A 13,986-nucleotide genomic window follows, 5' to 3' on the forward strand; every position below is an offset into this window, starting at 1 on the left:
CAGAGCTAATAATTGTGTCCGCTAACAGTTATGTAAATCGTTTTAAGAAGCACTAAGGATGTGCAGAGTATGTATTTGTATCTGTATTTGTTGAGGCAGCAAAATTATTTGTATTTGTATTTGAATAAAAGTGGAAAGAGGTTTAAAAATCCTGTTTTTGTTTTTGTTACATTTCTAATTTTGGAAAATTAAAGATGAAAATTAAAGTGATGTCCAAATTAAGAAATATGCGTCATGTAGCAGGTGGATGTGACTCCCCCTCGTTGAGACCTGCTGGTAGACGTAACAGCGGAGCAGAGGAGAGACACTGAGATAGCGACTAGAGCTGGGCGATATGACCAGAACCTCATATCACGATATAGCACATTTTCTGTAAATTCAATGAATAAATATTTTATATAAAATGACCACATGGAAAGGCCTATTTCTTATTACATCTTACATTAATCCTCCTGCTGACTGTGAATCTTTGCTATATGGTGTGCTGCAGGCAAAAGCTTCTTGCAATGTCTCAGTCTGGGGTTTCTTTTGAGCGCTCTGCTGTACTTTCATGGCTCTCATCTGTAGACTCTCCCGTACTCTTTGACATGACTTTTGCGTAGGTGGTAAAAGAGGTTAGCGGTGTTTGAGTTTGAAGAAGGGAGCGGTCTGCAGCATAATTTGCAAAATACAGTTTTCTGGTCCGTATCAGACTTTTCATACCCAAACCACGTCCATACGACAGAAGTATCCCCTTTCTTAGGTATGAGCTCTTGTGTACACTCCTCCATGTGTGTTTATGTCGTCTTGCCTTCGTCCTTTGCCTTTGCCTTACATCCGACTGTGCGGAAGAACGCAAAGCATCGTCAAATGACAAAAGATATTGCCGTAAAGAGTGTGATTTGCGACACCACGATATAAACAATATAACATAAAATGAAACGATATACATTTTTCTATCGTCAAACGACATATCGTCATATCGCGCAGCCCTAATAGCGACTATAACTGACCTGCTCGCTGGTATTTGACATGTTTTTTTTTCCCCCAAAAAACAAATATTCGTAAAAACCCCACTATTTGTGCTTTGCCAAATAAGGTATTTGTATTCAAGCACACCCCTAATAACCACCAACTTCTCCTGCTCAAATATACACCATTAAACATTCAATTAAATCAGCTTAAACTGTTAATTTCTGTTTCTTTTCTGTCAACAACAGCAGTGATAATAAAGACAAAAAAAAGAAAAACTGCATTAACTGAACACTCGTTGCCTGCAGGTGACATGAATGTAAAACTTGCAGATGCTAAAACTTTTAAATCTTGTTTATCAGCACTTGTACATTTTTACAGCCGCAGTTACTTTTCTTGCCTGTAGGTGGCGCAGGTCGGACTGAAGCTGCTGCAGGTGGATGATAGTAGCTGAGTCTTGGTTCAGGCGTCTCATATCAAAAACATTGTGTGTCCTTGTTTAAGAAATTATAGCTCTGTCTAATATGAGCTTCTGATTTATATAACAAAACACCACAGTGTGTAGTATATTGTATTAGGCTATATATATATATGTGTGTGTGTGTGTATATATATAGTATGTAGAAAGGAAGAGATGTTGCTGTCCTACATCTGGAGGAGGAGGAGGAGGAGGAGGAGGCTCAGCTTTTATCTTCAGTTAGTTATGGTGTGTGTGTGTGTGTGTGTGTGTGTGTGTGTGTGTTGTCAGAGTCTCATTGTGTTTCTGAGCTCAGCTGCTGGAATCGAACAGAAACAGAACGACCGATCTCGATCAGTTGGATAAATCATTTGGTCTATAAACTCAGAAATCGGTGAAAAATGGCTCCGACTGCCTGTGAAGTGGCTTCTTTTATCTGAGCAGCTAAAGAAATATAAAAAATATATAAAATTTGGTCCTCAGACCAAAAAATATTTAATGTACTAAGATTCAAATCAAGGAAAAACAGCCAGTTCTCCCATTGGAGAAGCTGAATCGTCAAATATTTGATAATATATATATATATATGACATTTAATCGATTCATTGAAGAGTTGTTTCAGCTCTAAACAGAACAGCGTAGATCTAGAGCAGATTAGACTAAAATAGAACCAAACAGAAGACCAGAATATAAAACACTACAGTGCACTAGAATAAAATAGAGCTCAACAGATTGGGGCTGCAACTAACGATTATTTTCATTATCATTTAATTTGTTGATTATTTTCTTGATTAATCGATTTAGTTATTTGGTTTATAAAATGTCAGAAAATGGTGAAAAATGTTGATCACTGTTTCCAGAAGCCCGAGATGATTCACAAATGTCTTGTTTTGTCCCGACCAACAGAGAACTAAGGAAAGCAGAAAAATACAAATTGGAGAAGTTGGAATCAGACAATTTGGAGTTTTTATTCTTAAACAAATGATTCAAAATGATTAATCGAGTAATTCAGTTGTTGTCAACTAATTGATTAATGGACTAATCATTGCAGCTGTACACCAGACAGATGAAACTGATTCAGGATGAGGTATGAAGTGAGTGTTAGACTGCTGATTCACAAACAAACTTCGGCTCACGTCAGTCTACAAGACCAGAGAATAGTGAAAAATGTTTGCTGGTTCCAGCGTCACAAACTGGAGGATTTGATGCTGTAAACTGAATATCTTTGTGTTGTGGAGAATTAGTTATTTTTTAATATTTAACTGACATTTTATAGACGACAATTGTTGGTTTCTGTTTGTATGTCAGTGGATGTTGGGAGGTGAAAATGTTTTGCCCCCGTTTAGTTTGTTTTGCCTGTTTTTAAAGCAAGGCAAACTTTATTTATATTATTCAGTGTGCTTCACATAAACAGATATGTATATATATATAGTATATATTATTAATACACATACTGAATAAACATACACATGTATAAACAAAAATGTAGAAAAATACGATGTCATTGTTACTGTTGCAGTTGTTGACCAAACACCATCCGGTAAAATCAACTTTACAATATTAATCAATGAATCATCCAATTAAAACACTCATCCAATCAAATCTCTGCCTCCAGATTGAGCTACATGACATCATCATTCATAGCTTGGCGCCGCCTCTGCTCTGTCAGCAAAAAGCATATTTTTTTTAGTCGGACGTCTTCTCTGAGTGATTACATCACCGGGGGGGTCTCCCAGTGGACTGCACAGATTGGTCGAGACTTCCGTAGCCCACTGTGTTCTCCACAGGGATTGGTTGCTGCTCTGATGAGGTCACCTCTCTGCCTCTCTCTCTCTGGCAGTGGTTTCTTTATTCACGAGAGCAGGCTGACTTGACAGACCTCTCAGCAGCAGCTTCAGCCTGCTGAGGATGCTAACATGCTAATTTACTGGCTAGTGAGGCCAGGAAGCTTTTAACTTTAGACTTACAGTAACTCCTGTTAGCATTTTAGCTCTGAGATGTATTTTTGTGGTGGAAGCTCTGCAGTTGATGATGATGATGGTGAGTACAGATGCGTTATGGGAGCTTGTCAAGAACATCTGACTTAAACTTAACTGTGTGGGTTTAACTGGAGCTTCAGAACCAGTTAAATAAAACTGGTTGAGGTTTGGAGCCAAGAACTCTGTAAAACCTCTAAAATGGTTAAAGGAACCAGTTAGAAAAAATGGTAGAGCTTCGGTACCAGTTAGAGGAACTGGTAAAAGTCTGGAACCAGTTGGAGGAAGTGGTACTTTCTGAGATACATACAGTAACTGGTTGAGCTCCAGAACCAGTACGAGGAACTGTTGAAGCTTCAAAACCAGTTAAAGAAACTGGTTGAAGTTGGGAGCCAGTTAGGGGCATTGGCAAAACCTCTAAACACTTATGGGTACTGACAGATCTTCAGAACCAGTTTCAGAACCAGTCAGAGAAACTGGTTGAGCTTCAGACCCACTTAGAGTATTTTACAGAGCATTGAAACTAGTTAGAGAAACTGGACAAGCTTCTGAACCAGTTACAGAAACTGGTCGAGCTTCTGAACCAGTTGGAGAAATTGGGCAAGCTTTGGAACCTGTTTGATAAACTGGTAAAGATTTGGTACCAGTCACAGGAAATGGCTGAGCTTCAGAACCTGTAAGAGAAACTGATAGAGCTTCGGTTTCAGAAACTGGTCGAGCTTTGGAACCAGTAAGAGGAACTGGTAATGGTCTGGTGGTGCTTCAGAACCATGTACAGAAACTGATAGAGGTTTGGGACCAGTTACAGGACATTGCTGAGCTCCAGCACCAGTTAAAGGAAACTGGTATAGGATAGGAACCAGTAAGAGAGGCTGGTGAATCTTAAAAACCAGTGCATGTTTGTTACTGTGTATTGAAACGTGTGTTTCTTTGTGTTGCAGATGAGGGGCCGTACACCAAACACTCCGCCGGGCCTCGACCTCCAGATGGAGCGCTGGCCATCAGGAGGCAGAGCATACCAGGTATCACAAACACACATCATTTATTTTGTTTTATTTTGTGATCTGTTGAGTCCCTTCCTTTCTTTTCCATCTCTTCTGGTTCTGCTTTATTGGATTCCACCTACAGAGCCAATAAGCACACCGATGAAGATAACAGCTCTGAAAATAGAATGTACACAAACGAAGAGCGAGCTGATGTTTTCTATCTGTGTGACCTGCAGGAAGCTGCTTGCAGTCGCAGTTTATCTCCTCCCACCTGGAGCTGGTGGCCTACTTGCAGCTTGAATCTAAATGCTGCTAATACTGCTGTGAAAACAAGTAAACATTACATCGATGACACAGCTGGTACAGAGATGGAAACCCCTCAAGTTCACAGTTTCTCTGATAAATTAGCAAAACATAAAGAGAGTAGAAGAGCTTCGGTGCTAATTACAGAAAATGGTAGAACATCAGAGCTGGTAATTTAAAGGAACTGGTTTTGTAACAGGTTAGAGTAATAAGTCGAGCTTCAGAACAATTTCGAAAACTGATTGAGGCTCATAACCAGTCAGAGGAATTGTTAGAGGTTAGAGGAACCAGTAAGGAGAACCAGTAGAGGTTCAGAACCAGCGAGAGTAACTGGTAGAGCTCCAGAGGCAAATTAAAGTAATAAGTAGCACTCTGGAACCAGTTAGAAGAACTGGTGGAGCTTTGGAACCAATTTAAAGAAACTTGTAGAGCTTTGAAATCAGTTAGAGGAACTGGTTTTGAACCAGTTAGCGCAACTGCTGTGGTTAGAGGAAATGGTGGAGCTCAACAACCAGTCCTAACTGATATTGAAATTGGGCTGCATCACACACATAAGGAGAAACTTCACAGATGTTCTTCTCTCTAATCTCAAACATGCACATGCTACAAGATTAGAAAACAATGGTGCATCACCTCACACATCTCTCTCTCTCTTTCTCACACTCACACCTACCTCTCACACACACCTCTCCATTTCTCTCTCACCTGGTGCGTTCAAAGCAGAGGTGAGTTCTCCCCAGCTCTTCTCTTTGTCTTTACAGTCATGATTGTTATGGAGTTTTCCTTCTGTAGGGGTTACAGGTTGGAGTGACATTAGTTCAAGACGACGGTCACACTGTAATTCTTAATCTCTCCTCGAGACGTCAGTTGTCTGTGATGTTTTGGTGAATGCAGAAACCTCTATGATAAAGAGAGGCCTGCCACGGTAGGCCAAGGCCAGAGAGGACCCTTCTAGACAACAAAGATAGGTGGAATGTGTAGCCAAATAGAAACTAGTGAACCGATTAGACTGATTTTTCATATCGTAGGCCAATCTGCTCAGGTTAAATTCTAAAACTCAGGCTGTCAGAGGGTAGAACGGGAAGAGACAGCATCCGAGTTACACCAACTTGGATGTTCGCTGTTTACAGTTCTCCTTGATCAAGTAGCTTCAATAAACATTCTCAGCAATAAGACATCAAAGGCTCGTCTGTGCTTCTCTCCACTAAAGTGTTGACCACCGCTCAGAAATATCCACAACAATGATATGTCTTGGAAGACATGTTATATAGACAGTTGTATTCTTATCAACAAGCCTTTCCTCCATCTCAGCTGTACAACGCACCCGTACAACAGCTTGTTGTGTCTTTGTGGTCACCATTTCAAAAGTGTTTACATTCACTTCCGTCTCCTTGTGGACTTGTCTCTCTCATTGGCTATTGTGGTCCTGTTTGGAAAGTAGTGACATAATCATTATCAGGGCGGCCCGATGAGTCTGTGAGCAGTTCTGGAGGTTTAAGATTGGATCTGTAAACCCCTCAAATTACCAGATAATCTGGGCCAAACATTGGTACCGACTAAAGTCCCAGACCAGATTTCTCCTCCGACTGTTGGGAGGGGTGGATCGGATAAATCAGCCCAAAACTCCTGTAGTCTGAGCCCAGCTTTAGAGACACTAGTAGAGTATCTGAAATAGTTACAGGGACTGGTAGAGCTTCTTCACCAGAGTTGGTGGAGATTCAGAGCCAAATAAAGGATGTGGTATAGGTTGAATCTACTTTAAAGGAATTGGTAATCCACTAATATAGCTTAGGAACCAGTTGATGGACAGACTGGTAGAACTTCAGAACCAGTTAGAAGAACTGGTAGAATTTTTGAACCAGTTAGAAGAACTGTTGAGCTTCTGAACCAGTTTGACAAAATGGTAGAGGTTTGGAGCCAGTTGAAGGCACTGTCGACAAGTTGGTAGAGCCTCCTAGCCATTCAAAGGATCTGCTACAGCTTTGGATCCAGTTAGAGGAACTGATAAAGGTCTGAAACCAGCAAAAGGAAATGGTGAAGCTTAAGAGCTACATACAGGAACTGGTAGAGCTCCGGAACCAGTTATAGGTACTGTTAGAGGTTTGGAACCGGTTGACAGACATACTAGTAAAGCTTCAGAACCAGTAAGAAGAGCAGGTAGAGCTTCAGAGCTAATTAGAGTAACTGGTATAGCTTCTGAACCAGTAAGAGGAACTGGTAGAGGTTTGGAACCAGTAAAAGGAACTGGCAGAGGTTTTGAACCAGTTGAAGACATTGGTCAGGGTCCAGAACCAGTTAGACAATCTGGTAGAGCTTCAGAGCCATTCAGAGGTTCTGTTTGAGCTTTGGATCCAGTTGCAGGATCCGGTTGAGCTTCAGAACCAGTTAGAGGAACTGGTGGGGGTTCAGATCTACATGCAGGAGCTGGTAGAGCTCTAGAACCAGTTAGAGAAATTGGTTGAGCTTCTAAACCTATTAGAGGAGCTGGTAGAGCTTCTTTACCAGTTAGAGCAACTGGTATAGCCTTTGAACCCGACAGAGGAACCGGTAGAGCCAGTTAAAGGCACTAGTAGAGCTTCACAACCAGTTAGACAATCTAGTAGAGCTTCAGAGTCATTCAAATGAACTGGTCAAGCTTCGGAACCAGTTGAGGGATGCTGTTAGCTTCAGAACCAGTAAGAGGAACTAGTAAAAGTCTGGAACCAGTTAATGAAACTGGTAGAGCTCAAGAATCAGTCAGAGAAACTGGTAGCGCTTCAGAGACATTCGGAAGATCTGTTTGAGCTTTGAATCCAGTTGCAGGATCCAGTCAATCTTCTAAACCAGTTAGAGAAGCTGGTGAAGGTTCGGAACCTGTTAAAGGATGTGGTTATTGATTTTGAACCCATTAGAGGAAGTGGTAGAGCTTTGGAACCAGTTGATGGACAAACTGGTAGAGCTTCAAAGCCATGTGGAGAGACTGGTCAAGCTTCTAAACCAGCCAATGGAGGTTCAGAATCATGTCAACAAAAGCGAAACCCCCACCGATCATCCTCAGTAGAATTTAGATTTACAGATAGACGCTCTGCTCTGCTCTGCTGCAGATACACCTCCTATGAAGGCTGAGAAAATCTATTTTAGACTTATAGTAAAATCTGAAATAGTGCAGCTTAAACAAAACTCTGATGTTCTCTGAGAGAAGCTTTGTTGTAGTTCTGCTTCTCTTCAGTGTGAAGTTAACTGGCGGTTTGTGAAGGAATACATTCAAAAGTTTCTCCCCCGGCTGCTGCAGGAAGCTGGTTTGAAGATTTGGGGTTGACTGAGCACGCTGACACAGCGCTGATGTTTTAGAAAAGTTGAAAAGGACACTGATGCTCTTTGTAAAGCCTCTTTGGAGGAAGAAGATAAGGGAGGAGAGGAAGACAATGATGGTCACTGCCAAAGATCAGACATTGTAATCCTGTCTGAATGAAAGAGGGTGAAGCCCTGCCTGGTTAATATTAAAATACAACATTTCAATGAAATCCTGCTCTCTGTTTTATCACCTGAGGGCTGGTCGCATCACATTGTTCCAGCTCTGCACTGAAATATCCCTCCTTCTATCCATCTCTCCCTCTGTTAAATATTTCAGGCGTTTTATAAAATATAGATGGACGACAGAATAGATGACTTCACTTCTCTCTTTGTCCAGATTATTATTTTTTTTCTCTGTGCTGAGAGAGAAAGAGTCAGAGTGCAGAGACAGAAAAGGAAGAAAGAAGGATTTAAGCAAAGAGTAGAATTGCTCAGTAGAATATTTTTATCTTTTTGTGATGTAGATGAGTTTCGGGGCTGCTCGGTGGTGGAGTTGATGAAGAAGGAGGGGACGACACTCGGTCTGACGGTTTCAGGCGGCATCGACAAGGATGGGAAGCCCCGGGTTTCAAACCTGCGACAGGGAGGCATCGCCGCCAGGTGAATCTTGAATCTGTTTTTTGAAACTATGAAAATACATGTTTGTGAGCAGTTTTTAAAGATCTTCAGTAGGAATCAGTGGAGCTGAGAGCCACAGACAGAGTAGGGAAGTCAGAAAATATTAAGAGACGGACTAACACATTGTTGGCTTTGGTCTTTAAAAAGATATAAAATAACATCAGCTTTAAACTTTAATTATCCTGATAATATCAGTTTCTCATTTTCACTCAAGTCAGCCTATTGTCTAGAACGTCCTGTTGGTCTTCATTATATATATTCAATACATATATTTATGTATATTTATATTCATATCCAGGGGCTCTACTGGAATATCTTGATTTACATGATTTCCAGTTAAAAACTCCTTATTTATCTTCTACTGGTCCTTTATGCAGCCCCTCGGTTCAGCCTCTGTCTGAAACAGGCCGTTTTAGCTCCTGTCTCTTTAAGGCCCCGCCTCCTGATGAGCCCACTCTGTTCTGATTGGTTAGCTTCAGGAAGCATCCTCTGGCTCCAGAGGCTACGTAAACAAACTAAAGTAGCAGGATTTCACTTCTTTTTCTTTGTCTTTACTCAAAATATAAACTTCTCAAATATATCCGTACATGTTGGAGCTGAATCAGATCCGAAATATGCGAGTGGACAACGTGAACAACCTCAGCAATAAAGATTAAAGAACGGACCGCCGTTTATGAAAGTAAAAAAAAAGTAAAGGCAAACTTTGCAATTAAAGTGTCAGAGTGGGCTGAAACCTGCATTCAGCATACGTTAATTGAACTTTGACCATGTTTAACATCCAACATCAGAATAGGATATAAATTACAGAAAATCACAAACAGTAGAATATGCCCCCTTTAAAGTAAAATAAGAGCTGATGTTTCGACTGTCGCTGCAGGAGCGACCAGCTGAACGTGGGCGACTACATCCGCTCCGTTAACGGCATCAACCTGGCCAAGTTCAGACACGATGAGATCATCAGTCTGCTGAAGAACGTCGGGGAGCGAGTCGTACTGGAGGTCGAGTACGAGCTGCCGCCTGTCTGTAAGTAGTCGTTAACGGTTCGTCGTAATTTAAGGAGAGCGGTTAGTGTTTAAACGTTATACACCGTGTTTCTTTAAAGCTGCAGTGGGTCAGAGGTCATACTGATGTGTTGCTGTTGTGGTGTGTTGCAGCAGTGCAGGGGTCAGGGGTCATGTTTAAGAACGTGGAAGTCACGCTTCACAAAGAAGGAAACAGCTTCGGCTTCGTTATCAGAGGTGAGTCTATGTGTGTGTGTGTGTGTGTGTGTGTGTGTGTGTGTGTGTGTGTGTGTGTGTGCATTAAAAATGAATAAATAAATAACTACATGTCTCTCTGCTTGTAGGTGGGGCCCATGAAGACAGGAACAAGTCTCGCCCCATCGTCATAACAACCATCAGGCCGGGTGGTCCGGCTGAGAGGTACGTGACCGCCTGTCTGTCTGAAGGTTTTTTGTCCTTTAAGAGCTTCTGTACAAACTGAACACTGTCCTCTCGCTCTCTCTCTCTCTCTCTCTCTCTCTCTCTCTCTCTCTCTCTCTCTCTCTCTCTCTCTCTCTCTCTCTCTCCCAGAGAAGGAACCGTGAAGCCGGGCGATCGGTTGCTAAGCATCGATGGGATTCGTCTCCACGGCAGCACCCTATCAGAGGCCATGAGCATCCTGAAGCAGTGCGGGCAGGAAGCCACGCTGCTGATCGAGTACGACGTCTCAGTGATGGGTCAGTTAACGCTCTCTGTTTGTGTTTTTAGTGTGAAAAAACTGTAGTGATCGCGGTGGCGTTGGCTCACTGAACATCTGATGCGGTGCACGTTTAAACACAGGATCCAGGAAGCTGTTACAACCATTTATTATTGTAGTCAAGGGTGGAATGAATGGATGAACAGATGGATGGTGGATATTACAAATCTGAATAGTAGCAAACAAATAATTGATTAAATGAGGTAATTTAGGTTATGATTTGAACTCATTTCTCTTCTCTTTACTTAACATAGGATTAATCAAGGAGTATACATATACATACAATACATATCAACCAGACAGAATATTATAAGTGGGGAGTTATTTAACCTTGTTATATGGGAGGGTCTAGTCAGGAGTAGCAGTCTGTGCAGTGAGGCAGGTGGGGTTTAACAGGTGGTTAATATTCAAAATAAAACTTTATTGATGTTAAGCTGAGAGGTAAGAAAACAGATAAAGAACTCTTTGAATGAAAGAAAAAACTTAAGATTAGAGAAATTAGACAGATGGCATTAAAAAAGCCATATATAATATATATAAATTACACTACATTAGACTATATAAATGAATTGTGAAAATATTTGATTAAATTGAATTAAAATATACCTGTTTTCGTCCATAAATTCAATTATAGAAGAATAATGTGTCATTAGATAAGAAATTAATAAAAAAACTAATTTCTTTGTGTTGTCTGTGTTGTCCTCTGTCAGACTCGGTTGCCACGGCGTCGGGGCCGCTGCTGGTGGAGGTTGCCAAGGCGACTGGCTCCAGCCTGGGCGTTGCTCTGTCCACCTCCATGTTCTGCAGCAAGCAGGTCATCATCATCGACAAGGTCAAACCAGCCAGCATAGCAGACAGGTACCTGACCTCTGACCTCTGACTAGGGACGCACTGACGTGAGGCTGTTAACTACAGATGACTTCTTAACTATAAGTGGAGATGTTCATACTCAGTCATGTTTTTAGGCTTTTTGTAGGTTTTAAAATTGCTTCTTTATGTTGCATCAACTTCATAACGTCACCTTTTTGTCTAACACACGTAACACACACAGTTCCTGCTGTAGAATCACTGTTGTTGTGTTCAGATGATATCAGATGATATCAGATGATATGATTTTATTGGAACACACACAGGAAGTAGTGTAGCATCTTTAGTAGCTTTAAGCATCGACATCAGATCAATGTGGATCCGTCACATCTGGTGGATATCTGATATCTGAAGTTTCTAACCTTTATGTGTTTATGTGTCTTTTGTTATGTTTTCCTGTGCGTGTGTGCGTGTGTGTGTGTATGTGTGTGTGTGTGTGTAGGTGTGGCGCCCTTCATGCAGGAGATCACATCCTGTCTGTTGATGGAAAGTCGATGGAGTTTTGTTCTCTGGCTGAAGCCACTCAGCTGCTCTCTGCTTCCTGTCAGACCGTCCGCATGGAAATCCTGCCGCAACACCAGGCCCGACCGGCCCTGAACGCACCACAGCACGGTATAAACACAAACACACAGATGGCCCGACCGGCCCTGAACGCACCACAGCACGGTATAATGAAGTGAACACATTTTTTCTGACAGTAAAAGCAGAGATGTTTGTGTTCATAACAGTCAGAAATCATTACAGATTCAATTATTCACTCTCAAAACACTAATTTGAAAAATAATGACGTTAACGTACGACCTCCAGAGTGTCAAGTAACAAAACGATATCGCTAGCTAGCTTTTGATCATGAATCACCAAACTTGCAAACCATGATTTCTTGTATTGGAATCAGAAAAAATACATCATAATAAAAATTTAGGCCAGATATGTATTTTATCTGCTATTTCGTTATTGTGCAAATAAGTAAACAAACAAATAAAACACAGAGAGCCTGAATAAATAACAACATAATCAAACTATTAAAAGAAAGTGTTTCGAATCAAATGTTAATTTGATGAACTTTTGGAATTTCTTTGAACGCATAATCTTTTTAAATGGAAGAAAATAATTATTTATTCAGAAAAATTCCAAAAATGAATCAAAATTTAATTTGAATTGAAAAACTGAAAACTTTTTTTCAGGGTTCAAGATCAATACTTCAGCTTTCAGTTTCAAATATTGTGTTTTAGTTTACAATTTTGTCCCTCATTTTGCTCCATGCTCAGAATGCAAGCATGTTTTTAAATGGAAATTTAATAGAAATGAATTAAAGTGAAATTGATTTCAGAGACGTGTGGATTTTCTCTCTTTTTATCCAAAGTTGACATTTCTTCTTGGAGCAGCTGATAACAGCACAAAGCAGAAAAGACGTCTAACCGTCTGTTAAAACTGAATATTAAATGATTGTAGAAAAGTTTAAGATTAAAACCTTTATTTTAATGGAATTTAATGACTATTTTTGTTGACATTTAACTGATTCAACAGGATCTCTTGAACAGAAACACACCAGGCCCAACTGGCTTTGAACACATCGCAGCAGAAAACAAATAAATACATGAAAACATAATATATTTATAAAAGATCACATAGGAACATGTGATCTTTTTTAAAGCTGTGATACAGGCAGCTACCTGACCTCTGACCTCTGACCTTTCCTCTTGTCTTAACCTGAACACCCTCCTCTGTGTGTATTTGTGTGTGTGCAGTCAAGGTGCAGCGTAGTCCCCGCCCCCTCCCCTGGGAAACCGGAAGCTCCACCCCCATCCTCCCCCCTTACCACTACAACACGTACCACCCTGACCAATCAGGTGCCAGATCGCACAACCGCCATACAAACAACCCTCGTACGTCCGCCTCTCTCTCTTCCTGAAGTGTGATGTTTTTATTTCAGAGACTCCTGCTCACCGTCTTCTCTCTGTCTGTCTGACTCTGTAGCTCTCAGCCACTCGTTCTCTCCCGGCTCCATGTCGGCCTATAGTCTCTCGTCCCTCAACATGAGCACTCTGCCCAGGAACATGTATCCCACGAGTCCACGGGGCACGCTGATGAGGAGGAAGGCGAAGAAGAAGGACTTCAAGAGCTCCTGTGAGTCTGACGTCTCTGACTTTCTGTTGTCTCAGACTTAAAAGAGTGATTTTCCACCTCAACCTGTGTTTCAAGTGTTGCAAGTGTGTGTGGATAATGCTGCAACTAACGATTATTTTCCTTATCGATTAATCATTTGGTCTATAATATATTGATCACTGTTTCCCAAACCCAAGGTGTCATCCTCAAATGTCTTATTTTGTCCTGACCAACAGTCGGCAAACCCAAAGATATTCAGTTTACTGTCATAGAGGACTGAAAGAAATCAGAAAACGTGGAGTGAAAAAGATTATTATTATGATTATCTTTGGTCCCAACGGGAGGTCTCGACCCTCAGGTTGGGAACCACTGCTTTAAGGCTCACCAAGAGACATTTATCTCATTTTTTACTCGACTCTTGTCTTGTCTCTTGTCTTTCTCTCAGTGTCTCTTGCGTCCAGCACCGTGGGTCTCGCCGGTCAGGTCGTTCACACGGAAACCACAGAGGTGATGTTGCTCGGCGACGGCATCATGGGGTTCGGACTGCAGCTGCAGGGCGGAGTCTTCGCCACAGAAACGCTCTCCTCACCGCCGCTCATCGCTTACATCGACCCCGACAGCCCAGCTGAGAGGTGAACACACACATCCATAC

The 13,986-nt window shown here is 41.4% G+C and overlaps 1 protein-coding gene across 8 annotated transcripts in view; it reads left to right on the forward strand.

Annotated features, from left to right (window-relative positions):
* The window catches only part of grip1 (glutamate receptor interacting protein 1), a 77,557-nt gene that overhangs the window by 37,628 nt on the left and 25,943 nt on the right, over nt 1–13,986 (forward strand). For 7 of the 8 annotated variants that reach the window (XM_067581198.1, XM_067581193.1, XM_067581195.1 and 4 more), the window contains exons 2-12: nt 4,326–4,406; nt 8,471–8,606; nt 9,502–9,647; nt 9,779–9,862; nt 9,970–10,045; nt 10,196–10,341; nt 11,072–11,219; nt 11,671–11,840; nt 12,977–13,114; nt 13,206–13,355; nt 13,780–13,966. In XM_067581198.1, the coding sequence (XP_067437299.1) occupies nt 4,326–4,406; nt 8,471–8,606; nt 9,502–9,647; nt 9,779–9,862; nt 9,970–10,045; nt 10,196–10,341; nt 11,072–11,219; nt 11,671–11,840; nt 12,977–13,114; nt 13,206–13,355; nt 13,780–13,966 (1,462 nt within the window). The remainder of the gene's footprint in view (nt 1–4,325; nt 4,407–8,470; nt 8,607–9,501; nt 9,648–9,778; nt 9,863–9,969; nt 10,046–10,195; nt 10,342–11,071; nt 11,220–11,670; nt 11,841–12,976; nt 13,115–13,205; nt 13,356–13,779; nt 13,967–13,986) is intronic. The other variant, XM_067581194.1, reaches the window with a different exon arrangement.

Source organism: Thunnus thynnus, chromosome 23 (genome assembly GCF_963924715.1).
Source record: "Thunnus thynnus chromosome 23, fThuThy2.1, whole genome shotgun sequence".
NCBI lineage: Eukaryota > Metazoa > Chordata > Actinopteri > Scombriformes > Scombridae > Thunnus > Thunnus thynnus.